This window comes from Gadus macrocephalus, chromosome 5 (assembly GCF_031168955.1).
Source record: "Gadus macrocephalus chromosome 5, ASM3116895v1".
NCBI classification, from domain to species: domain Eukaryota; kingdom Metazoa; phylum Chordata; class Actinopteri; order Gadiformes; family Gadidae; genus Gadus; species Gadus macrocephalus.
Window position 1 is genome coordinate 8,982,888 of NC_082386.1, and position 26,225 is coordinate 9,009,112.

The 26,225-nt window shown below is 42.3% G+C and overlaps 1 protein-coding gene and 1 long non-coding RNA gene across 4 annotated transcripts; one reads left to right on the forward strand and one right to left on the reverse strand.

Annotated features, from left to right (window-relative positions):
* Nucleotides 1–5,612: 5,612 nt before the first annotated feature.
* pax1a (paired box 1a) lies at nt 5,613–9,440 on the reverse strand. Of its 2 annotated transcripts, none has more exons than XM_060052040.1 (5): nt 9,299–9,440; nt 8,302–8,904; nt 7,255–7,388; nt 6,832–7,027; nt 5,613–6,335 (listed from the first exon to the last, which is right to left on the reverse strand). In XM_060052040.1, exons 1-5 carry the CDS (start codon nt 9,300–9,302, stop codon nt 6,187–6,189), a joined length of 1,086 nt encoding a protein of 361 aa, XP_059908023.1. In that variant the 5' UTR covers nt 9,303–9,440; the 3' UTR covers nt 5,613–6,186. The 2 variants fall into 2 exon arrangements, with proteins under 2 accessions (XP_059908023.1, XP_059908022.1); XM_060052039.1 differs by having other exon boundaries at nt 8,275–8,904.
* A 240-nt stretch (nt 9,441–9,680) lies between these two features.
* LOC132457732 (uncharacterized) lies at nt 9,681–12,852 on the forward strand. Of its 2 annotated transcripts, XR_009525757.1 has the most exons (4): nt 9,704–9,838; nt 10,239–10,331; nt 10,446–10,571; nt 10,789–12,852. It is a non-coding gene; the product is annotated as an uncharacterized LOC132457732 (long non-coding RNA). The 2 variants fall into 2 exon arrangements; XR_009525758.1 differs by lacking the exon at nt 10,239–10,331 and having other exon boundaries at nt 9,681–9,838.
* Nucleotides 12,853–26,225: the final 13,373 nt, after the last annotated feature.

The following is a 26,225-nucleotide window of genomic DNA, read 5'->3' on the forward strand; positions in this document are numbered from 1 at the left end:
CCATGCCCTCCAAAGGGCCCTGGTCTTTGTGGGCAGGTTTGTTGTATAGACCTATCGTATTATACGTCAGTGCCCCTCACACACCTCTTAGTGTTGTTCCGCTCAGAAACGGACCATAGATCACACCAGGAGAAATATTGCTGCCTTTTGGGGTGAATGATATGACCCCCAGCCCCGCAAAAAATAAACAGGTTAGAGGGGAGGATACTTTAAAAGGGGGGTTGTAAAAGCTCTGGTGCTGTTGTTACACAATGTCTGCCGCAGGTGTGGCGGTGGCCAGACACAGTCAATAGGCTGCCTGATGGCTGTGAAAACGTTGTTTATCTTCCAGCCTTTGTTGCGTGATCACTCCAAATGATTCAGCGGCTCTCATTCCAGGCGCCATTGTTTCTGGAGCGGTTGTGCAGGACTACTGGTTTTGCATGCCTCAGACACATCATAGGGGTGGGAGGGGGGGGGAGGGGGTGGGTTCCAACTTTCACTTCTAGTAAGGCCTACTTAGAATGAACTAACTGAACCCACAGACACTCAAACACTAACTAACACCTCGTTCCCGATCCACCTAACCATAACAGTAACCTAACCCTAACACCTAACCCTATCACCTTTCCACAACATTACCCTATCCGACGATTACCATATACACAACCCTAACAACAAACACTTGTAAGCCTTTACCACCCTAACCTAACAACTATCTCACCCTAACATTACCCTAACAACCAGCCATCACACCTCTCCGTAACAGTACCCTCACCCTGACAAACAGAATACTTTGATTGCAAAAAAAATTACATAAAATCACAATTGTAGGAGAAGAGGCCTCAGCGTCCTGAGTAATGAAATACTGCAGTGATTCTGTAAATATTTATGCCAGCCCACATTAAATCAGGCAAATATGCATGCATGATGGCATGACACATAATCGATGGTAAACCCTGTCTCTTTTCCTGCCCACGCTAACAGAGCGTGCGGTGGCCAACCGCTTTCACATTCTTGTGCGACGAGTCATTGTCTTATTAGCACCTCATAAGAAACCGGGGTCCCAACTCATGCCACACAGCTCGCTGGGACCACTGGGTTTGTGTGCGGTGACATCCGAGCATGGAATAACGTATGTTCCAGCACGCTTCAAATAAATCACAGATGGGACGTCGGGGCAGAACATTCATTCTATAGTCTCTTCAAATTAGAGAGGACCTGCCAGGGCTGTCCCTCAAGCCGAGCCCCGAAACTGCCTATGAAACCCCCCTTGAAAGTGCATCCATAAGTTATATGCAGTTTTGTTTGACTGTTATTTATCCAATAAGGATATGCTTTCCTCATCATGCATCTCTGTGCATATGTTTGACTTGTGACCGGTGCTTGTGACTTTATGAGTGATAATAATAATAATAATAATAATAATACATTTAATTTAGAGGCGCCTTTCAAGACACCCAAGGTCACCTTACAGAGCATATAGTCATCATTCAAAACTATGTACGTATACATTGCTTCAGGGTGAGCACCAACAGTTGAGGAATCTTTCAAAAAGAAAACAATTTTCACAGCGCATGCAGGCATATCCTCATGCAGCTTTATTCATCTGTATGCAATAATCAAAGTTGAACTCTGCAATTGAATGTGATTCTGTGGTTATTGTCCTCCTAGCTGAGTTGCATACTCCCCAAGGACCCAAAGCAGCCTTGAAACCTCCGGAGAGAGCGAGCGAGAGCAAATTTGAAATGATACGTTCTCATTTGGAAAGCCAAATGTCATCATCGTGTCTCTGTCCCCTCGCTTTGAGCACATCTGGTTGATGTGGTGAGCTGGCAGAGCAAGTAAGAACACGGAGTGGAGACATTTATCATCCTGTGGACTAAAGAGCTGTAACTCGGCCTGTTTGGAAATCCTGGACACTGCCAGATGTATAGCGAAAAAAAGGAGAAGGAGAAAAAAAATGTTGATGGTGATTGTATTACAAAGTCGGCATATTGAGGGGTTTGTTTCTTTGATGGATTTACATTTGGGTGGCAGACACATACATGCAACACTGACAAACACTTTGGGCATTATTGTTGATGTCAATCTGTTAATCTGTTTTTAACAACATAAACATAGTGACCGCATTGTAGCAAAACCAATATTTCCTCTAAATCAATCCAGCATCCTTGTGTTTTTCAGTGTACTCCGAAAGTGTTTCCTTGAGCCATCCAATTATGAAAAACAGTGCAGTCAAAACACAACAACAGTGGGTAGCAGTTGTTGATCTCCACAAATGTCTTTCTAAATCTTTGGAAAGACCATGACAAGCACATGACCAGACCCTGACAAGCACATGTCAAGACCATGACAGGCACATGTCAAGACCATGACAGGCACATGTCTCACCGTTGCAGCTCAGTTTTGCTCGGCCCACACCTCTGTGGCAACGCAATCCATTTTAAATGTCAGACGTTCAAACTGCTGACATTGGGGCTTTTTCTCAGCATTTGACTGGTTGCCAAGTTGCTACTTTCCTTGGAAAAAAAACGTTCACAAGTATCATTCTCTCTGCCCCCCACACCCAAGACAAGTCTGGCCGGCCTTTGTCTGTCCTGAGATGCTCTCTTGTGGATTTCCAGCCTCGCTAAGGCCCTAGCACAGAGTGGTCGACTGCTGGCTCAGGCTGTAGAGCCCCCACCCGCCCCCCTCTGGGAACAGGGCAGATAATGTAAAACGTCTTAAATCCAATATCCAGTGAAGTGTCAAACGTGTAAACTGAACTTTGGCCAGTAAGGACGCCGGTCCTTCATGTACACACTGTAGACATTGACGAATCAGTACGGTTGGAGAGTCGAGGACATGTTCCATGTTTTAAAATATGGTGTTTTATTTTTCCCAAATGCACTTCATTTCAGACCCATTAGGATCTAACGGTCCAACGTGTCCGGTCCATCTCTACAAGTGTCTGTTTAAGCTTTGGGTGTTTAAGGGAACACTTTTCCTTCTGGTCGTAGAGGTGCAATTCACAAATTCTCTGAGATCAGAGCTCTGTACTTTTTCGAACCGGACACTTTGTTAGCTTTCTAAGTTAGCAGAACCATTTTGATACAAAAGAACATGGTAAGCATTGACGTTAACGCCATAAATGACAATGCTTACCATGAGGAGAGCTCTGCTGATTGAAAAGCTACAGTGTAAAGACTGCACAGCTGTATAAATGTCATTTTATATACAAAAGACAGATGGCCCTTCCATTCTGCAGCTGTTTGAACAATAATAAAACACAAATGAGATTAAACTGCTATTTTTTTTGTCTCAGTCTGTGGAGTCAGCAGATAAATGTGTGAAAACACACTCACTGTCACAGTGTGACAAACTCACTGCACTGATCTTGAGTCAGTGTAACTGTTTCCAGCAATATTTATCAAACGTCTGACCGCTGACCAAAAAGTGGATGCACGTTATTTCCAGGCCTACACCAGATATGCGTATTTTCATGCATCATATTGATAAGGGAATAATATTCATCCAAAACCCTACCCCACCTGTTACCCCCCAACACACACACACACACACACACACACACACACACACACACACACACACACACACACACACACACACACACACACACACACACACACAGACAGGGCCCTGCTAAACGCGAAGTGGGGGGTACAATCCGCTGCCCCTGATTGATGACCAGAGGTCTCGCAGGAAGTAACCTCGCCACCATGAAGGGCTGTTTTCCGAACCCCAAGTGGTATCCGGGAAAACAAGAGTGACTGCAGTCGGGGAGCGCGTGCACCGAGGGGCCGTCCGAACTGTTTGGTTACGACGGGTCACTTGGGGTGCTGCCGTGCAGCAGGATTGGAGTAGAAAGCCTGTGAGACTGGGATTATGGGGCACAGCAAACGGAAACCGAAAACGATGCGTTTCAAGAAGCAAGGTCATCGCGCAATCAGGTGGGAATAGAAAGAAGACCATATCCTGATGCTTCCTTGATCACTTTCATTATTTCTGGAGTTCATCTTCATCATATCAATGTATTCCATCGTTAGAAATGGCGTCCATCATAGATATTTGCTAAATAGATATCATTAATCATTTTTGTAAATTGGTGCATTGTGTATTCCTGTGTGACATATTACATAATCTTACCCTACAACTTAAGTTGGTGTGCCTTGACTTTTGGTTTGGGATTGTGGTGTACGTCAGCCCCTAAAAAGCTTCAAACCTCTGAGCCAGGGGATGATTCTCAGTAGTGAACTCAAAATATTACAAACAGGTTTGATTGAGTCTATTTATTTCTGCTGGGTGTATTATCTGCCAGCATAATGACACCAGCCAGCTCCATCATATTGAACTATAGCCTACTGTACTGGAGCTGTGGCAGTGCACTCACAGAGTGCCTTGGAGGAGCGATGTAATCATTTGCTTGAATAAATAATATTTATGAAAATGGCGAGGGTGAAACACCACTTTTGGTCTAATGTGAGTCGATGTTGTCTAATTCTCAGTGAGTAATTGTCTGTTGGGTCTGGAGCTCCTGGACAGTGGTGGGCCCGCTAGCCCCTAGGGACTCTCAGGGTAATTATGGGATGTATAAATAAACGTAATTAGACTTTCAAGCAAGTATATCCTGGCCAAACCACCATAGAAGGTCCATATATTTGCTATAATAGTTTATGAAATTCCATTTATAGTTTAAAATGGAATAGTCACACAGGTGAAACCTATTGAAGTTGAGTATCTGTATATACATGCACACACACACACACACACACACACACACACACACACACACACACACACACACACACACACACACACACACACACACACACACACACACAAACAGACACACCCAATCACACCACACAAACACAAACACACACACAACGTTTATGAAAGACACTCGTCAGAAACAGACAATCTCCATAAAAGTCTGATCATTTTCCCAGTCGTTTTCAACAAAAAATTTAAAAATAGAAAATAAAGTAAAAATTATTATTCTTTAACAGATCATTTTAAGTATTTTCTTACAACTGCTTATGAATTGTTTATGATTTAAACGTATTATCAAATATTTACCATAACAATTCAAAAAGGCTGAATAATAACATAATAGGCCTATATAACGATAATAGCCTAATAATAATAATAATAAAAGGAGCAGTAGAAAAGACCAAAGACAAATCCAGAACCCCTTACAATTTAGGAAACTAAATATAATTTCGGAGTCAATTTATTTTAGACATTTATAGCCTCGATGTTTATTCTGAGTATTTAAATTATTCTGATTATTCGAACTAAAGTCCTCTCTTAATTTGGTGCTTCACTATGCATCAGATGAAGCTCAGGATAATACAACGGATCCTTAGTGAGTCAGATAGCGTCACTAAAGGCGTCGAACTTATTTGGTAGGCTAGTGCATGAAACACAATGAGTTTGGAAACACTTACCAAGCCCGACCGCAGAGACATTTCAAAATGTGTCTCCATAACTCACACTATAGTTTCTATTTTCATTTTCGAACCAACTTTCTTGCTCAGCAATTTGTACGGATGAATTGGGTCATGCCATGCTCTTTGATTGGACGCTGTCCTCCTCACTTAACAAGTGGTCATCATATCCGGGGACACTTTGGAGTAAGAAAAGGCTTTATTTTTTGTGTACTTACAGTGTAATTATAAAAATATATAATTAAAGCTTTGGCAAAATATTTTAAATCTACATTGTGTATTTGTTCACATCGCTGAATTGACAGATAATCAATAACCAATTAAGAACATCAACTCATTGGTGTACAACAGTAAGGACCCCGTATTTCAAGCCTTGATAATTAAAGATACAAGACAGACAGGCCGATAGTTTACCCATTTGATCCCACAGTTTAAAACAGAAATCACCAGGCACAACATGAGGGTATTTGATTGTAAAACAATTAAAAAAAAATCATGTTGAATATGTATAAAAGAAATATCAATGCCTCAATGATGATACATTCGCATGGCTATAGACCGCACAGCTATTGTACTCTGGCACGCGAATGCATGGATGTGAAACCTGAGTCCACAATAGGCCCAAAACAAAACAAATTCAAAACACTTACTGTTGGAATTCTTGCAGTTAGGTCTATGTAAATGAGGCCTATATGTTTCTGTGGCCCTTGAGTAGGCCTATATCAGTCCGGGTCAGGCCTGGGGCCCTCTGGCGTTATGATGATGAGGTAGCCAGGCTGAGTCCGTGTACACTGTTCAGCGAGTCGTGCTGCTGCTGCTGCTGCTGCTGCTGCTGCTGCTGCTGCTGCTGCTGCTGCTGCTGCTGCTGCTGCTTGCTGATTGGGCTGGAGGGTTTTCTGTCTCCTGCATTACGGAAACGAAACATGTATGTGTTCAAATAACAGCCATAAATAACGACAACAAAAACCATAACGTTAGATATTATATAACAAGGCCATGATTGCAACATCAGGCTGTGTGTGTGTGTGTGTGTGTGTGTGTGTGTGTGTGTGTGTGTGTGTGTGTGTGTGTGTGTGTGTGTGTGTGTGTGTGTGTGTGTGTGTGTGTGTGCGTCAGCGTGCGTGCACTAAAAGTTGTTAAATTACGAATCTGTTAATAAAGTCTGTTAAATGTTTTAAAAGGTGAACGCACAAGGATCGACCCTGCTAATTAATTCGTTTTATTACCTCCACTTATTGTTTTATTGCAAACGTGTCTGTACGTGCTGGCGTGCGAGTTGCTAACCATTTTTATTGCAACAACAGCTGACAGCAATTGTCGAATTACAGCGAGAGCCTAATATTAGGGACGTGCTATCGGCCTTATCAAAACGGCAGCGCGTGGACCACATCTCCCTCACCGTCTCTCGACTGATGCTTGAACGCCATCGTAGAATGGATGTCTCCAGCGTGCATGCTCATGGCGCTGCCTGGGTGGGACTGCGTCTGCCAGTGATGGCCAGGGGTGACGTAGCTCCCAGCAGGACTGTAAACGCCATATTGGTTCGATGTAGAGTACGCGCATGCTGGAACATAACTGGACAATGTGGAGGATGGCTGTGGGGCAAACAGATGAGACACGAATAGAATTAGTATAATTCTGTTTTGATTATTTATTTATTTTACATATTATTCGTAAGATGTTTAATTTATAATTCATTCTGGCATGAAGACGGTTTGTTTAATTAATAACCAATGGCAAACACATTCAATTAACTTTTCAAAACCCTGAATAAACGTGCTCGGTTCATTTTCTTGAACCACAGGTCGGCATTTCGTTTTACCTGTGCATATTTGATGTCTGCATCAATGGCCGATTTGTCAATTCCGTTGACTGAGTGAGCCGCGGGAAAAGAGGCTCGGTTGACACTTCCCCAGTCCTCCATTTTTGGAGGATATCCCTCCGCTCCAGCCATCGCTGAATTGGACACAATATTTATAACGTCATTTATATGCTTTTATAATGCAGACCTTAGTAACAAGAAAACTGTACACTTCGAAGAAACTGCTATATGCTTCATGTAGGACTAGATTATACTGTTTCAAAGAATATGCAGGCCTACATGTTAATATAGGACTATTGAAATAATTACAATTAATTCATTTAGGTTATTCTTGATTGCAAACAACAAAAAATATATTATCTAATATAAGGGCCTACTGGTCTATTCAAATGTAAAACTATACTCATACTCAAGATATAAGTACAATTTAAAGTTAATATTTCTTTAAGTTAGTTATGAAATAACATAACCTTCATTAGCTACAGCTCACAACGGAAAATAAGGACACCATTTTAAGCAAACCACGACCACACTCCATGCAGTTATAGAATATAAATAATCTAGGCCCATTTGCTGTGTGTCTCTAAACCTTTATATTGTATTTCGATGCATATAATTTAACCATTAATCAAGCAAACGTGTGCTAGAGTTTAACAACCCTAAGGAACACGCAACGCATCTAAACGAGCGTGTGAGGAATTAGCGGGGATATAGCAGGTGAGCAAGGTGTTTGCCAATGCATCACTCCGTGAAAAGGCCTATTGATAGTCGTCTTACTGCTGTCTCGATGAATGACGAAAACCAAGACATGCACACGGCCAGTGGACATATTTTCCTCCCTGTTGCCAAAAACCGACTGCTACTTGTGTTACAAGGCGATGCATTATGCGCAATGGCACAATAAGTCACTCACACATATTAAAAAATATTTGTATAAAACGATGGACAAACACAGAGGGAGGGTACAGGCCTACGAGTTTGACATGCGGTGGAATACTGCTCAGTACTCTATACACACACCTGTGTGATCCATAAAAGCCCGTATACCGAGAATGTTGCTGACGGTGTGCGCCGAGGGCCAGGCCCGGGACAGGCTGACGTGCCCCGCGGTCATCGGTACCCCGGGTGGGCTGCCCATCTTGGTTCCCGTTGGCGACATGGTGTTGGGGTATGAATAAGGGTATATGTGGTTGTATGAGAGGCCGCCATGCGAGGAGCCCTGCTTGCCGCCTTCGTATTGGGTCGGCTGGGAAAGGTTTCCAATCTTGTTGCGTAAAATCCGGCTGATCGAGCTGACGGACGGCACGTTGTACTTGTCGCAAACTCCATCCGCGAGAAGCCGGTCACGGATTTCCCATGCAAAGATCCCCGGGTCGCCTTGCTTGTATTCCCTTATGTTTTTCACCACGTTTGGCGTAGTCACCCGTGGTTTGCTTCCACCGATGGCACCGGGTAAAATGGAGCCGGTTTCATTATAGCGCGCCAGTATCTTACTCACACAGCCGTGCGAGACGCGCAGTTGCCTGCTGATATCACACGGTCTGATTCCAAGTTGAGCGAGCTCCACTATTCTCAAGCGGATTGCATTGGGCAGGGGTCGTCCGTTCACGAACACGCCGCCCAACTGGTTCACCTCTCCATAGGTTTGCTCTGGAAAAGCACAGAAACACATTTGCACAATAAGCCAATGATTTGCTGACGATGCGCGCACAAACAAGACCGAATAACAAAAAAGTGAGCTTGACAACAAAATATAAAGCGGTTAACCTTGAAGTATTCAGCATGTAAACGCAGTTTTATGTACAAAGTAATCATAACATAAGTATACAAATTTTAAACGAAATTACATGTGGTGTTTCTGCGCCGAAATGCCTAAGAGCTGTCATAACCCCACCTCTAAACGGGTTCAGTCGCCTCAATATATTTTCACGTTATCGGTACATTATGGTCAGGCTATTCCTATCGTTACGCAAGCGTGGTGAGTTCGGTTATGCTTCCCTAAGATATGTGCCACTGGAGCGTGCCGATGGCAACGCAAGCTTACCCATTTGCCTATGTGTCGAGATGCTCTGAAATAGTTGCCCCTCAATGGCTGAACGCGGTTGGTTCTCCGCTCAGAGCGGAGAAGGATGGAATGAGCAGAAAAAAGAAGGAAAAGGGATCTCTTCAACTCTCCCCCCGTAGGCTCTCCGGTCTAAAACCTCCGCAGCAGGAGCGCAGGGAAGGACAATGGCACCAAGGTGATCTTCATCGGATAAATGGAAATTGGAGTTATACCAGAGAGTCTGAAGTTTGCAGGAATTAATTCGACTCGTTCAACCACGTCAATCTTGGGAGTGACGAGGAGGCATTGCTTTGATTTCATTGGTCTACTGGAGCCGGGGAGGCTTGCCCGTCCCGTGGATACGCCATCCGGTTGGAGCGCGCCACCTCCGTCAATGTTTTGCATAGGGGAAGTGCCAGAGGAGAAGCTTTCCATCCAACGCGCTGTGGGGATTTATTAACTTCAGAGATCTAAAATAATGCTTTTTATCTTGCAAGTAAAATAGCTCTTAACTACCTCTCCACCGCCCTACACTTGAAGGTCAGTGTTCGGAATGTGTTGAACAACATATGCATGCAGTTCCAATTTAACCGATGATAAGACGTTGGTTGAGAATAGCAAATTACCCTATTATAATGTGCATGCGATGTTTTGCTTAGTACAATGGGTCACGACTAACACATTACACACAACTGTAACACAAATTTTTCAGATGGCCTATTACTGCAATAATTCGTTGAGTCTCCTCGTCAATTCTATTGCACACGCAGGCCTTCAAGTAATTCCCGAGAAAGGCTTCATCTCAACATCATTTAGTGTAATTAATAATCCAGCATTTCAAATGTTTTTGGTAGACGGTCTTTATTTACAATAGGTCGTGTAATGCATTTCTACTGAAAGAGACTCGCTTACTGTCTTCCTTTTTTAAATGAACCCATAGGCCTACATCAATCATGGAAAAGGGGCGCATGTAATCGATACCTCTATATCGCCGAGCTCCCAGACCATACGGGATATCGAATAAATTCCACAGGTATACATTATCACAGCATGTTTGCAGAGTTTCCTGTGTACGGTTAGAAGGTATCGTTTATAAGCTCGCAAAACGTCCCTCGTAAAAGTTAACAGTTGACCCAATGGTAACAAGGTGCAGCCAGGTCGCTGTCTCCTCTCCCCTGGCCGGCTCTGGACAGGCAGACTCACGGCACATGGAAAGCATCAGCCTGGGTCCGAGCAGGGGATGCACAGCCTGGATGAAGACGAAGGGTTTAAAGTGAGACCATTTATTTCATTTTTAATCATGGTTAAAGTTTATATTTTGATGTAGGCCTATCATTATATAAGTAACAACCTGGGAAGTTTGCATTTGTCGCAAGGTCTGTTTTTCAACGTTACAAAATATATTCAAGTCATTCCTCCTCCACTTCCTCATCTTCTTCCTCCTCACATCACATCACATCTTTATGTTTTTCTTTTTATTCTGAGCGTAGACAGAGAAACCAAACTACCCTCAGCTGGACGACAAAGGAACTACACGGGCTAATCGAGTCTGGACATTATTGCATCTCCTGCATGGCCCAGTGATAAATGGACTATTCTCATGGTGGCAGAGTTATTATTTATATTTATTGAAAAAAATATTAGTCCTTGGTTTTACCGCACATTTGTATGAAAATAGTAAATCTGCCCATTACATGTTTCAGATGCTTATAAGCCTGCAAATCGATTGCGTCACGTTTAACTTAAAGGCTATACTTTTCTTTTTGGAAAATCAACATTGATGTTATTGTTCTAATTGCAATTATACTATTTTATCGCTTTCATTTTATTTTTGTTTGTGTTTTAAATGCGTTCTCGTTTTTTAACATGCAGAATGAGAATTGCATACAATTAACGTGTAGACCTATTGGCAAATATCCCCTTAAGCCGATAAATAATAAAAGTAAGGGAAAGAATATATATTTATAAATACTATCGGCTATTGTTGATTGCATTTCTATTTTTAATAATAAATGTTTTACTTTTTCATTGCGATTTAGGCTATCACATTTTTTCGATTTATTAAAACCTTTATGGAAATACCTATAACATTATTTGGCATTTGTATAATTATTATTTTAAGCTATGGACCATTCGAATCAGCGCAAACGACAATGTATAGCCCTATTGTCCTGCAAGTAATTATCGTAGACTATACATTTAATTTGGAAAAGCGGTTTATTTATTATTCATTAATGTAAGTTATTATAACTGCCATAAGTTCATCCCATTATGTTCCAGCTATTGGCTAACATTTATATTGTTTCAGTATGCCTGTATATGACAGTGATATGTCTAATTGTGGTTCTAAAGTCTATTCGAATTGGATACAATTGTGGATATGCAATTGACCCAATCATTATAATGTTGTTTCATCTTACAAGCGATATATGTCAAATGTCTCGTTTCACTAACATAAACTCATCGTTTTTTCTTTCACTGCATTTTTTATATTCTGCTAGTTAATTTACGACGGTGTTCAAAAAATATTTAAATGATAGTGAAAAAAGAAAATTCCAAAACAAATATATAATTTAAGTAATTGTGCATATTTTTTACACGCATGTTTATCAAGCATAATTATTTTTCTTCCTATATGGTGGACAGTAGTCTAAACTAATTTGCTTAATTATCATTCGATTGATGTTGGCAATGTGCAGCGACCCTTCACGGTAAATATTGATGTTGGTGTTGAGTGTCATCAAGGGAACCGGCTCCTAAAACGAGTTTGTTCGTTCACATTTCTGAAATATGCTTCAAAGCATCTAATTTCCCTGCATTCATGTTTAGTGTTCTGATAAGAAATATGTATTTTAAATTCAAACCATAAACTATCCTTTTAAGCACAAACTTGAACTATTAATATCTTCAGATGTGCTTGAAATGTTTCACCGGAACAGTCTGTCTTGTTTTGTTGAATAGTGATGAACCTGAACCGAATGAACCTGTTGTGACTAATCGTTTTGTGAGTTCTATCGTTACTTGCATGGAAGTAATTAGACGTTGGCCAGCAAATGCATTTAGTAGTACAGAAACAACTGAGAGGGATGGGCAGTCTATACTTGTAAGAATGACATACTAATGATAATAGTGTACATAACTACTACATAATAGTGCAGTTATTTCTATCAAACAAGCGAAATCGGAGTTTTGGTGGCCATATTGTTATTGAGGAATCTGTCTCTGCTAGGCTACATTATTTTCAACTTTCACAATTACATTTTTTCTTTACTGTGACATGCAGTATTTATGACCACTATGCTGCCCTCCATTTACATAATCACACTTGGCCAATGTTGAAAATCAATATAGTAAACCTCGGATGGATTTCTAAATTTTTTATTGAAGGGGATTTATAACCTTGTATTTCACTTGAGGAGCCCAGCCCTCTCAAACACACACACACACACACACACACACACACACACACACACACACACACACACACACACACACACACACACACACACACACACACACACACACACACACACACACACACACACACTCACATTCTCATCTGCACATTATCCACAAATACTTTCCTGCAAACTATCTACACATACAGAAACATTGACTCACCTGCACACTATCCCCTCACACACCCAACGCGCACACACACACACACACACACACACACACACACACACACACACACACACACACACACACACACACACACACACACACACACACACACACACACACACACACACACACACACACACACACACAACCACTGCCACCCACTTCCTCATTTATTTCAGTAGAAAAACACATCAACAACAACAAAAATAAAAAGAAAAAAAATCGCCCCGCTCCTTTGCATGATGCGGTGGAAGTGATGTGTAGGTTCTTTGTGCAAAACGAGAGCTGGATCCCTTAACAGTAGTCATATTAGACGGAGCCGTCTTGGACCGTAACAAGCGTGCGGGCTTTTAATGGTCAGGAGAGCCGTTCTGGGCTTCAGAAGGCTCCTAATGAGCGCGTGCAGCAGCCATGCTCCGTGATACGTGCCAGCGTTTACCAGGCCGGGTAATTGCTTGTGACCTTTTACCGGGCAGGTTCCTTACACAGAGACTTCTAATTGTGACACGTGGCGGCAGAGCCCATTGTGCAGCGGCAGAGGTTATGCAAACGTTCCTTTTTACTTTGGATATATAGGGAGATAGAGGGAGAGAGAGGGAGAGAGCGAGAGAGAGCAATGTACAACAGAGAGACAGAGTAGGCCTACAAGAGAAAGAGACAGGATAGTCTCTTTCAGTCTCACCTGTTAGCTCATAGTGGTGTCGTTTTACATTTGGACACTTGGGCGGACCTTCGGTGGTAAATAAGTCCATCATTCCGTGAAAAGGCTATTCTTACTGCTGTCTCGATGAATGACGAAAACCAAGACCTGCACACGCCAGTGGACAAACTAAACATTTTTTTTTATAAATATTTATTTTCAAAAGGTAAAGGAACGATCAAAAGGAAAAAATAATAATGATTCCATTTTTCTGTCTGCTCATTGAACTTTTTTCAGTTTCCAGTTTGGATGTCATAAAACCTCCCTTTTATCGATTATTTTAATCATCTGTGATTATCCTATGTTTTGGTGTGAGAGCCTATCTGCAAAACTCAATCCAGAAATATAGCCTACCCATTGCACGTCTCAGTATGAGTACAGAATGCTCCTTATAAAGTAATATGTAATAAAGTGTGTGTAACAAGCATGTTTTTTCTTTTATGAACTGACTCAATGCCCCTGGAGACACATAAGTCCTAAATCACTCCCGGGCTCCATCCAAATGTTGCGCAGCACACTAGCCCTCATGGACGCCATCACTCCCTCCACCTGGCTGCTTTTGTTGTTGTATGCAACACATAGCATCATGTCTTGTTAAATTTACTTTTTCTCCTGCCGTTGCAATCTGACAAAAAAAACAATGGTTTATTGACAACAAACCAGTGTTGATTGTGTTTGTAATGTGTTCAACGGTCAGGAGCTTACAAAAGGGTTACAATCTTATGAACTCATCATCTTTCTCGTGTCTCTTCCATAGCAGGCCCCTGGATGAGAGTTATCACATCTCATTCTGATGAATACAATACAACTGTTGAAACTGTAGAAATATGTAAATTATCCCATTGCAGTGCAACCCTTCATGCCATAGAGGTCATGGAAGCTTGTAGTGTATGAATGTCAGGTTGAAGAGCCCCTTATGTTGTTTATTATCTGAGCATAACACTGATATTCCCTGACACAAACACTGCAAATGTTTATCAAGTTGGATTTATTGGAATATGTTGCTCAGTTACATGTCACATTACACAGCAAAAACGGTCACAAGATATTGATGGGAAATGTTTTTTAAATATAATTAACTGACTAAACGACGATTGTCAAACGTTCCTTGGTTGAATTCAGAAGAGACGCATTCTGCTTGTCTTTCCATTTCTAATTGCGAGTGTGAGTTATAAGTCCCGGCAGAGAAAGTCTCCCCACTCCGTATGAATCACAGCGTGATGTATTGGCTTTGTTCTTATCACGACGACACGGTAATGAGAACCGTCCTCTGAGGAAAATGAAGGTCAGAGCTGTGCACTGTGGGCCACTGTGGCCATATCAGTTCTTAATGGAGAAGATAACTCAGTACCAAGTGTTGGAGATAAGCCCGTATACATGCTAAGCATCCCATATTGCCTTGAGCCACAGAAGATACGGGTCAAGCTATTTCAAAGCTTTAATCCATTCACTCCCAAGAAATGATGTGATATGTGAATTTGAGGTATCTGTTATGCATGGAAAATATGATGCTCTGAAACCTTGTAGATGAATTGATGGCCTATCGTGCTCTTATCAGGATAGAAATAGACTCCGTCGATAAGATTAATGTGTTAGGCATATTTTTAAACCGTTTGTATAAAGACCGTTTGCTGACATCGTTTTTCCTGTTTGCTGTTAACACAAGTTAAGTTGAAATGATTTATGTCTGAAACAATGATACACCAAGACAAACTGTGTTAGACAATGTGGGTCATTGGCTGTCACTGCCTTATTTGTTTATATCAACTCACCTGATGGAGGAAAGAAGGCATCAATCCAAGTTCCCTGCCTGCACTCCAAGTTTTGTGTCAGCCAGTGGGAAAAGTCCGCCCTCTATGGTCACTAGCAGGATATTTTTTAAGGTTAAAAAAAATAGATTATCAGCTGAGGTGGTCTTCAGGCAGACAATCCAACATTGAAGCCCACCCACTGGTCTTCTATGCAACAGTTTTTTAAATACAAAAAGATTTTTTTGATTGGGCACATTACAATAATTGACAACTGAAAATTAAATAACATTTCTGAGGCATATATATCATAGAGTTATATATTTGGCAAACTTTACATACAAAGTAGGCAGCAATAAAGTTCCTTGAAATACACACATCTGTAAGTTATATCTGTTCCACTAAGCAACCATTTTAAAGTGGCAGGACAAGCTCGGGAAAGCTTTTTTATCCAATGTGTGTTTTTCATATATGCCTGTTTGCATGATCTGGATGCTTATCCAAATCATAATCAAACTCCTTCCGGAGTTTGCTCTTTTCAAGTAGCTCCTAATAGGGATTCAGGTGTATTTTGTGTCGTTCAATAGCATCTATACACACTCTTACAGCCATTGGCCGCAAACATCAATAGCCAGCCATTATAATGTCATATTCAGGTATCTGTTTATGCCTTATGAATTACGACTTGTTTATGATGATAAAAAAGCTAACCACATAAATCCACACGGGCATTTGCTGCAAGCATTAGAATGAGTGATAGGAAATTGGCCGTAATCCTTGTTTTTGCTGTAGTTTATCTGGGAGATCAAGCAAGGCAGAGTCTGTTTACAATTAAGAGGAAGAACCTTAATTACTATTGGAGCACTTCTAAAGCTCAATGCAGCATTGCTGCTGATTCATGGTTGCCCTACTTGGAGCCTCGCCCGAGGACCAGAAGAACAGTAGGTCACACACGGGAACTGACTCCAAACTCGCTTCATTCTGTTTGTTACAGAGTCCAGGAATAATGTGTTTGATTATATATATGTTTTGGTTATTGTTATTTTTGTTACTTTGCTTCATGATTTAAACTTACTGAGGTCATTTTTCCCAACTTTTTGTGTTTTTTATTCGATTCTTAATTTTGTTTACGATACACTGATGAATACTATGATGTGAGATTAATACTAAAGTGTTGCATGTGACAGCGATGCGTGTTAGGTCCTCATATGACCCAACCTGCCCTGGTGAATCCCATGCTCCACCCATTTCCGCTCTCTTTAAAGTTTGCTTTAATGCTATGCTTATGGACAGCGGGCCATGCCAGATCCGTAGTGGAAAGTCCTGTAAGGGTAGATTCAAGGTCTTCTATCAGAGGCAGTGTGATATTGTTTTCCGCCAAACCAGAAATCAAGGTCTTGGACAGCTCTTTTCTATTTCAGGGATCAGGGGGCTGTATGTCTTCTGACAGTTACTTCTTTCAAGATTAATAGTTTTATGAGAACCACGTGTCTTCCTCAACCATGCTCTGTATCAGTCAACATTACCAGTATCGCAGTGCTCTCCCGACAAGCAGAGGAGCGATACATCAAACGCTAATGTTACCTTGCATTGCAATACGTGTGTCTGTGTGTTTGTATGTGTATGCGTGACTGTGTATGCATGAGTATTTATGCATGAGTGTGTGCGTGTGTGTCGCTTTGTGCTTGTGCATGTATGTGTGCATGGGTGAATGTAAGTGCATGCGTCTGTGTGCATGCACGTCTGTGCGCATGCCCGTGTGTGTGGCTACACTAGGCACAGCAAAGAATGCAATGTCGCTTCAGGTTTGGATGGGCCTATTCGAATCCTAACAAAGCGTATAAACTACGTGAACTTTGGGCTTGCGGCAATCTCTCAGGCTTTCATTGATTCGACCGATATGATTCATAATCAAAACGCCGCTCAACACAATCTACTATGCGGCCCTTGATAAGCCCCAACAGATAATGTCATCCATCCATCGCACCACAGGCCCTAGCTTGAGACGGAGTGTAGACTTATTGAAAGGCAAAGGTGCTAACAAGCCTTGTGGTCTGACAATCAGTGTACTGACCCCACTGAAACCTCAGTGCCAGACACTCATAAATGCAATCCCTTATTTCCACCCCCGGCGTCCATGCCAGTTGGGCCTGGAAGTGGGTTTGTTTTGGGTGTACTTGCTAATATTTCAGCCCAAGCAACACTTTCCCCCTTTTTCTCATAAGACTTCTGTTGGGCTTCCTGAAATGTATACGTATTCCCACCTGTGGTCGTCTGTCATGGGGTCGACCTGTTGAAAGCTGCATAACATGAGTCCAGTATCCGCATAATGGATGCTTGTTTGTCCCGACACACATGGGTTAGCCTGCTGCTGGGCCGCTCGGCTGGGTGCTGCCGCATACTGTAGGCTAAGAGCACTACAGTCTACGGCTCAGAAGAGCCAGACCCGAAATGTACAGTCCATACATTACGGCGAGCCTCCAACGTCCGTAACTCAAGCCCTATGATTATTTTTTATGATATCCTGCCACGGCGTATAGCCTTTCAGTAAACATAAGCATGTGTGTCTTACATTTGACCAATACTGTAGGAGGGGGGGGGGGGGGGGGGTCCTCCCGTCTGTCCTCGGCTTCCTATATTTAGAGAGCACCACCGCATCCCATTTGAAAGCTGATTATATAGAGCTAACAAATTGACCATGGTCAGTACAATCTGAGCTCAGAGTGCGAGGTAGAGAAAGACCTCTCCCCGGCATTCACTGCTGGATAGGGAAGGGCAGTGAGGGAGCGAGTGCTCGCGCATGCTAGTGCTGAAATGTATGACATGTTTTTTTTTACTGCGTAGGGACAGACAGCGCAGCTAGTGCTGCTACCAAGCCCGGACTTGCTGGCCAAGAAAAGTCCCTTGTCGCGCCTCAAAATTTCCCCAATCTGTTTCTCGCAGGATAAACCCAGGCACCTCAAACGCTAATTTGCATTGCACTGTGTATCTACGGGTCAACATATAGAAGTATGTGAACGTGGCCGTTTGTTTTCTCAATTGTTTTTGGTATAGAAGACTCTTTTAAAAGAGATTTTGGAAAACATACTTTTTTGTTATGTACATATTCGGATCCCCAGATTGAGATGAAATAGTATGGAGGATATACTGTTGGAATATGGGGCTTGGTAGTACTAAAAAGGATGCATAATCTTATGAAAGTGTCCTACATGCAGCTGCATGGATATGGAGACTTTGGGTGTGCACACCTGCCCCAACTTTTGGATTTTCTTCAGGGGTTTCCTAATTTTCCTTGTCATTACGTGTCAGATTAAATGAGATAACAATCACTTCAAGAATAAAAGTGGTTGTTTTCAGTGGCACTCATAAATATTTGGTTCCAAGCTTTCGGTTCAATGTGAATCGATGCAATCTTACAGTTCAAGCTCTGATAAGTGATTGAGACCAGATGCGGACAGGATTTTTTACACACTAGTGTTGTTAAATCTATGCAAGATAAAACCTAAAAACCAGCCAGAATTTAAATTTCAACCTAATCCTCTCTTTCTTTGGATAAAATCTAATCCTACAAGTCAAGTTGTACAACTAATTATGCCTAATGTCGTTGGGGTCAGGAGGCATGTGAGGAGATTGTTCAAGAAAGGTCAAGGAGATCCACATCTTGTGTGATTAGCAAATGGTCACACCCTCTGGTGAAATGTGCAAGAGCAGGAAATTATCCAGCTGCCGCATTTGCTAAATCATCCCTCGTTACAACAAAGGCATTTTGTACAGGTCAGTCAATTAAATATGATTTCATTCTGTCGAGCGGACACACACATCCCATGGTTTTTATATCTTCAAGGAACTTCCGCCAATGGAAAGTTTGAAGACTGGAAAACCTGTTGCCAGCAATTTTCATCGAATACACCCAAACCTCCCTGATACACGGCGCCATTATCTCAAAAGGACAGACGTTCCCGTGAAATGATTCAAAAAGTGACCCCAGATGGTTCAGACCATAGCCTGCTGTTTGTGGCTACATCTCCACCGCATCTCTGTATGATAGAAGCCCTTTTCAACACGTCGGATGAGGACACTGTCCAAAGAGCAGAGAAAATTACAAACATCAAAAAGAAGGAGAGAGAGAGAGAGAGAGAGAGAGAGAGAGAGAGAGAGAGAGAGAGAGAGAGAGAGAGAGAGAGAGAGAGAGAGAGAGAGAGAGAAAGAGACAGAAAGAGAGAGAGCAAGGCACACTTCCCAGGATCAGAGACTGAAAGCCTTTCCCTTGGCAAGACATGCAGACTCACTGTCCCTCAGCCCCCTTTGACTCGATGAAATGGCAAGGACTCCCTTCTCTAGGACACACACAGGACTTTTTTTATTCAAGGCAAAAGGTACACGTTGGTCTCCTCTGAAGTCGAGGCCCAACATCTCTGTTCTCCGTCATCGTAATGATGCGATTGTTTTAATGATGATTGTGGTTGTTATGTCTTTCCTCCCACGTATAACCCAGAGGATAATGAATCAGAGGGGGTAATGTGGATCCGCTTTGTGCCTTATTAATAGCGGTTGAGGGACACGAGAATGACGTGAGATATACAGATCTAAGTAAAGTCCTTTGTGGGACTAATTCAAGTGAAGAAGGGCGATGTTAGGAGAGCTACAGTGCAGTATACATGGACAACATGAAGGGCTCGGGTTGGGGAGGGAAACATTTGATTAACCCCCACCACCCCGCCTCTCTCATTTACTGGGAAGACTTGAAACGCAGCCAGACCACCAATTCCTGCTATAAAAAAACAGCCCACCACTAGGCTGTAGACGAGTGGGATGCGAACGGTAGACCTGCACTGCTGAGGTTCTGCTCGTTCTGCTCTGCCTTTCTGAGTACGACCGCAAATGAGCACAAACAAATCCAAATTAAAAATGTAAACAATCTGAAATGATCGCTGCAGTGATAGCTGGGAACTGACTCCAAACTGTATTGCTGTCACACGAGAATGCAACTATTGCTGGTGCATGACTGCTTTTCCAACTCTGCGTGGAACTTTATAACTCTTATCTCTTTTTGCTAAACCCGCCCCTAATAATAACCACACAAGTCAACATTGAAAAAGTAAACACGAGTGTCCTATTGGTAATGGATGAGGGGAGTAAATATTATTAAATCATTATTTGAAGTGATAACTCAGTATTAGCAAAACAGCTTTCCTCCTGCCTCAGCCGGACGAGCTGTGAAAATAACTATTTAAACACCGCACCTTAACCTTTGGCGATGACTGCACAAGTTAAAGTGGTGTGACGTGACGGTAATATTTGTTCAGTTAGTGTGCTAACTGAGACGACCTGAAAGTGATACACTCAACACAGAAACCCGGCTGAGTCAAGCGGGACGATATAAGCATTCTCCATTTATAATGTTGGGAGTCCAAGCGCAGGATGGATTTGTCAGTGTCTCCTCGTCTCCAGACGATACTCTGTGGACGTTTCCTCCCCTCCCCATGCAGCCCTCACTCCCCGTGCTCGAGTAGGCATGTGCAAGCAAGTCTAACGCGACAGGTTTGATGGGTTACTGTTTAATTGTTTTTCTTTCCTCTGCAAACCCTGTTTTAGAAAAAGACGGGCGCCATTTTAAAAATGTTTTTTGGAATTCTAACTCAATATAAGCTACGAGTGGGCTTACACGTAAAACATGTGACGACATGTTATCTTGTAATTTCACATGCTGACTGCGGATTTAAGACAGAGAAAAAAGCGGTGTCTGTTCCAGTGTAATGGATAAGCCTACGTCTTAACAAGAGTGTATATTTTAACCCAATGAATTAAAGCTTGTATCTGCTTGTAGCACCGCCAGGTGAGGGAGACCAGCGAGGAGACCCCCGTGCGAGAGAGACGAACCTTCAACTCTCCGCACTTCAGCTCCAAAGAGAATAAGGCGTCTGTCCACGACTCCCTTTTCTTTTACCTAGCTGCACTCCAGGTCATATCAAGTTCTCAGGGAGAATGCAGATAGCTGCGATCGACTCGATAAGACGGTGCAAAGTGATGACACGATGGCAGGATCGGCCCGTCAGACAAGGCGCGGGCCACGGGTGAGTGAGAATGCGTCGTTGCTAGAAGGTCATGTGTCATATCAGTGGGGAGGGCTGAGCATGAAGCCGCCTACTGCTTCACTATTTCACTATTTCATTATCCACCAAGACAGCCAGAGAAACACACAGGGCTATTCCTTGTTTATGAGTCAGTTAATCATATTTCCAAAAAGCAGTTTAACCGACAAATATATCAATAGTGTTTTACTTGTTTGATTTTGTATTTTTGGGTTTCACAAAGGTTAATTTAGGTCAATTTTATGGTAATCATGTTTTACTGAATCAATCAACTGTTTTTTTTTCTTATGTATGAATCGTATTGTACTATATTAATACTTATATTGGAGATCATGATGTGTCTTCCATCTACAGAGAGGTCATCCGATCTCAGGATAATGCACAATTCAGTAGGTTACTTGGAAAATTGTCCCACTACGTTTCGGAACAGTTTGTTTACATTTTCAAGAAGATTCCTGTGTGAGATAGCTCTTCACACACCACACACAAACACGCATGCACCCCCACACACACCCCCATACACGCACGCACGCACACACAAACACACACACACACACACACACACACACACACACACACACACACACACACACACACACACACACACACACACACACACACACACACACACACACACACGTAAATGAGCAAGAAAGAATACGAAAAAGGGGGAAAGTAGTATAAGAGTGTAAGAGAGGAAGATAGGAGGAGTAGGGGGGCAGGAGAGGGGTTAAAGAGAGAGGTTAAGGGAGCATGACTGATCTTTATTCATAGATTGACAGAGACCAGAGACCTCTTGGTGAACTGGCTCTCCCCAGGGGTGGTGTACATGTAAACAGGTCCAACATGCAGGTGGAAATATGGGCTGGTATATGGGAACATAAATACAGTACTGGCCAGAATGCAAAACAGTGTAATATTTCATTTGGGGTTGAACTTCAACGCTGAATTCATGCTACTTCTGTACCATGGAGTGATTAATAATATGAGGTACAATCTTTCCTATAGAATTCAATCTCATTCATAAATATTAATTGTCTCACCATATTTAACAATTAAGCAACACGAGCAAAAACATATTGTGTTCATCTCAATAGTCCAACTTTCCTCAATATTTTAAGATATTTTAAAATCACTTGTATAATAATCATATATTCCTCCAACCCACACGCACACACACGCACGCACACACACACACACACACACACACACACACACACACACACACACACACACACACACACACACACACACACACACACACACACACACACACACACACACACACACACACACACACACACACACACACACACACACCCTCTCTCTCTCTCTATATATATCGCTCCTCTCTCTCTCTCTCTCTCTCTCTCTCTCTCTCTCTCTCTCTCTCTCTCTCTCTCTCTTTCTTACTTTCTGCACTATTAACGTTTCAGCGCATTTGTGATACATGGTAGTGTAGCTGACTGTAAATGACCCATGAATTCTGTAGAAGACACTAATACCGAAACACTCCACCGTCTGGCCTGCAAGGGTTGTTGTTCACATGTTCTGCTTCACATGAGATGATCATTGATGTCACGCTCTCCAATCAACTAACTCTTTTTTCTGTATGTCTCTCAAAATAACATAATTGTATATCATCGATCTCTAAGAGATCAAACAATACAAAATGATACCATCCCAACTAAGCCCATATAGCCTTGTATGCATGTGGAATGATACATGAAATCAATACTTTCGGAATATCTAAAAACCTAAGCTTTTTTTTGATAGTTTGGTTAATTTTCACCTACGCTCCACCATGTGTACATACGAACACTAGATGGCAGCATAGGTTCGTATATAGCAAGGGTCAGCAACCTTTTCAACATGCAGTTCCAGTTTGACATTTTCTCGTTTTCTAATGAGTGTGCCTTAAGCAACAATGTATTAAATATTAAGCTGAATTATGACACAGCGACCAAAAACATTTCAAGAAGACCTGGAATTGTATTATTTCCATATAGTCTACAATCATGCATCAACATTTTAAATGTTTTTTTTGTTGTTATATTTGCTACATGGGCTTACAAATTATAATTACATATGTCCCATCTTAAAACACCACTTTCAGAAACTCATTCAAAAACATATTTGCAGTTTGAGAAATGTAGAAACAAGAATTGATGACAATGTTGGAACCATCCATATCAATTTCTTTAAGGCATGTACAGCTTTGCAAAACCATGTGCAATCAGGCCACTTGCAACAATATTTTAAATATTTTCTTCTCAATTGATCCCATTTCAAAACACTGCTTTCTGTAACTCATTTAATCATATTTGCACTGGGAGGAAATTCCAAAAACAGAATAAAGTGCAAAATAATGTTATAATAATGCTCCTGTATTGTGCGCTGACATATATATATTTGTGTATATATTTTAAGTGCGCCAATGATTATGCTGCCACGTGCCAGTGGTGGCACGCGTGCTAGGGTTACCGACCCCTGGTATATAGTGTGGTCTGCAGCAGTAAGTTGTTTTCCTTAAAGGAACACTCCACTCATTTGCATTAAGCTTTGTATTGTTAGAAACCCAGTCATACGTTTGAATGGTCATGCACAACACTCTCTCATTTTCCCCTGAGATGGGAGAAATCCGTATTTACCTCTTACACTTCCTTCTGGCAATGCCATAAAAATCGTCATTTTGCGTCATTGCCAGGAGGAAATGCAAGAGGGGGGATTTCTATTGGGACTACAAGCACTAGTTCCCACCCTTTCAAACCCGCCCATAGGGGGTGGGACCTAATGCGCTAACAGACCTATCACAGATCAGTGTTAGTGCGTTAGACTTCACCTGCAGAAAACATGGCCGAAGGTACTGAATACGCAGACCGACACAATATGGAGGATTGGGATTTTGAAGAAGTTATGGTAGAAACGGATGTTCATGGCTACCTTTATGAGCCACAACATAGCGACGAGCAGCTGAGGGCTATGGAGGAACAGGAGGCGGCTGAAGCTGCCACCTACTGCCGAGGCAGACGCCCTGCCTGACGCAGACCACCTGCCTGCCGCAGACGAGGAGCCTGCAACGGCTCGAGCTGGGAGAGAGAGAGAGAGTCTGTCTGCTGCCGAGAATTCCAGCGGTGCTAATTTCCTCTGGACGAAATCACGTAATCAAAGGATGACACGAATGATGAGTTTCGCATCCGCATATGGATAGCGGTGTCCTGGAGACCTACTTTAGAATACCTAAGGTCAACTGAAAACGGCAGCCAAAGCCTACAGGCAGGGCTGACGCTGGACGTTTTGGTGCCCTAGGCAACTCGACATTAAATTGCGCCCTGGACAGGAATTCCGAGCGGGGGGGGGGGGGGGGGAGACGACAATGCGTAGTACACAATGCGTAATACGCATTTTCCTGCCTACTAAGGTGAGGGTTTCAGTGTGCCCTGACAACTAATTCCCCACCCCCTCCCTTCTCACATCCACTTGGGAACATGTTTGCCTTCATTTCGCTTGTTTCGTATATTTTAATTAATTAATTAAGGGCACCACCAGAGGGTGCCCCCAACACATTTGCCCCCCTAGACACTCGCCTTGGTCGCCTATGCCGAGCGCCGGCCCTGCCTACAGGGCCAAATGGATGTCTCTCTGTAAATTAAGTTTAATATAAAGATGATGCGTTTGAAAAAACTAGGGCAGAAGTCTAAACTAGTCAACGTATCACGGGGATATGTTTACACAAAGTTTGCTCGTGCTACCACTCGCGCTAGGACCATGGGTCCTTCCCCCTCCAAACGGAAACAGGCGGGCTTGCAGCGAGAGCAATGCACTGTGGTAGTTGGAGGATTCCTTACTTTTGAGCCAGATAGACACTTTCTGCCTTTTCTCAGGCTAGGATGAGCCGATTTCAATCTTTTTTGCACATTTATAATGCATAGAATTATTTACTTCATCTAACCTTCATATCTCCACCGGTGAAGTATCCCTTTAAGTGTGACATTATTGTATATTTCGTATTAAGGGCGCTCAACACATTTGCCGCCCTATAGGCGATCGCCTAGGTCGCCTATGCGAGCGCTGGCCCTGCTCTCACGTAACATTTCTCCCTCAAATTACGCGCTATTCCGATAACGTGCAAACTATTTTAATAATATATCCCCGTCCGCGCACAGAACAGGGCGCACTGAGTTTGGCCAACAGTCACACCGTTGTAATTACGGCCACGCCATCTACATTTCGGAGAAGCGCCATCACGTCCTCGACTGGCCACGAGTGCACTAAGCAATTTATTTTTTTTTTTTTGTTTAAAGACATACTTATGTCTCTGCATGAGGAGGCAGATATAGAAAACTCGAATAAAATATTTTTCTACTCCATCATAGTCTGGGTCAACATGTCTCTAGGTAGCTCTGTGTTGATTTTCAAATGTTTTTACAGGAGCATTTTTTTATATTTAGATGTCAAAGGAAGCTCCTGTGTTCAAGCACTGCTAAGGTTGGTCACTATTGATATTGAAGTAGCCTACTTTTATTTTTATTTTTAATTTAAACATACCAATGTTGTGTGAAGGGGGAGGCTTCTATTAAAGTAAATCAGTGGGAGTTGAACCCTGGTCCCCACAACGTTAGCCGACAGCTCTCTTCACCTGCCCACAGAGTAAAATGTATATGGTCGGAGGTTATATAGACATGATATCATTACATTAAAAACGTACATTATGGTTCAAAGGAAACAAACATCAGCAGGAATTGAGCCCTGGTCTCCAG

Coding starts and splice junctions, on each gene's coding strand:
- pax1a (XM_060052039.1), bottom strand. Junction 7,389..8,274: donor GGCTTTTATGGATCACACAG/GTGTGTGTATAG, acceptor TGTCCAATTCAG/CGATGGCTGGAGCGGAGGGA. Junction 7,028..7,254: donor CAGACATCAAATATGCACAG/GTAAAACGAAAT, acceptor TTTGCCCCACAG/CCATCCTCCACATTGTCCAG.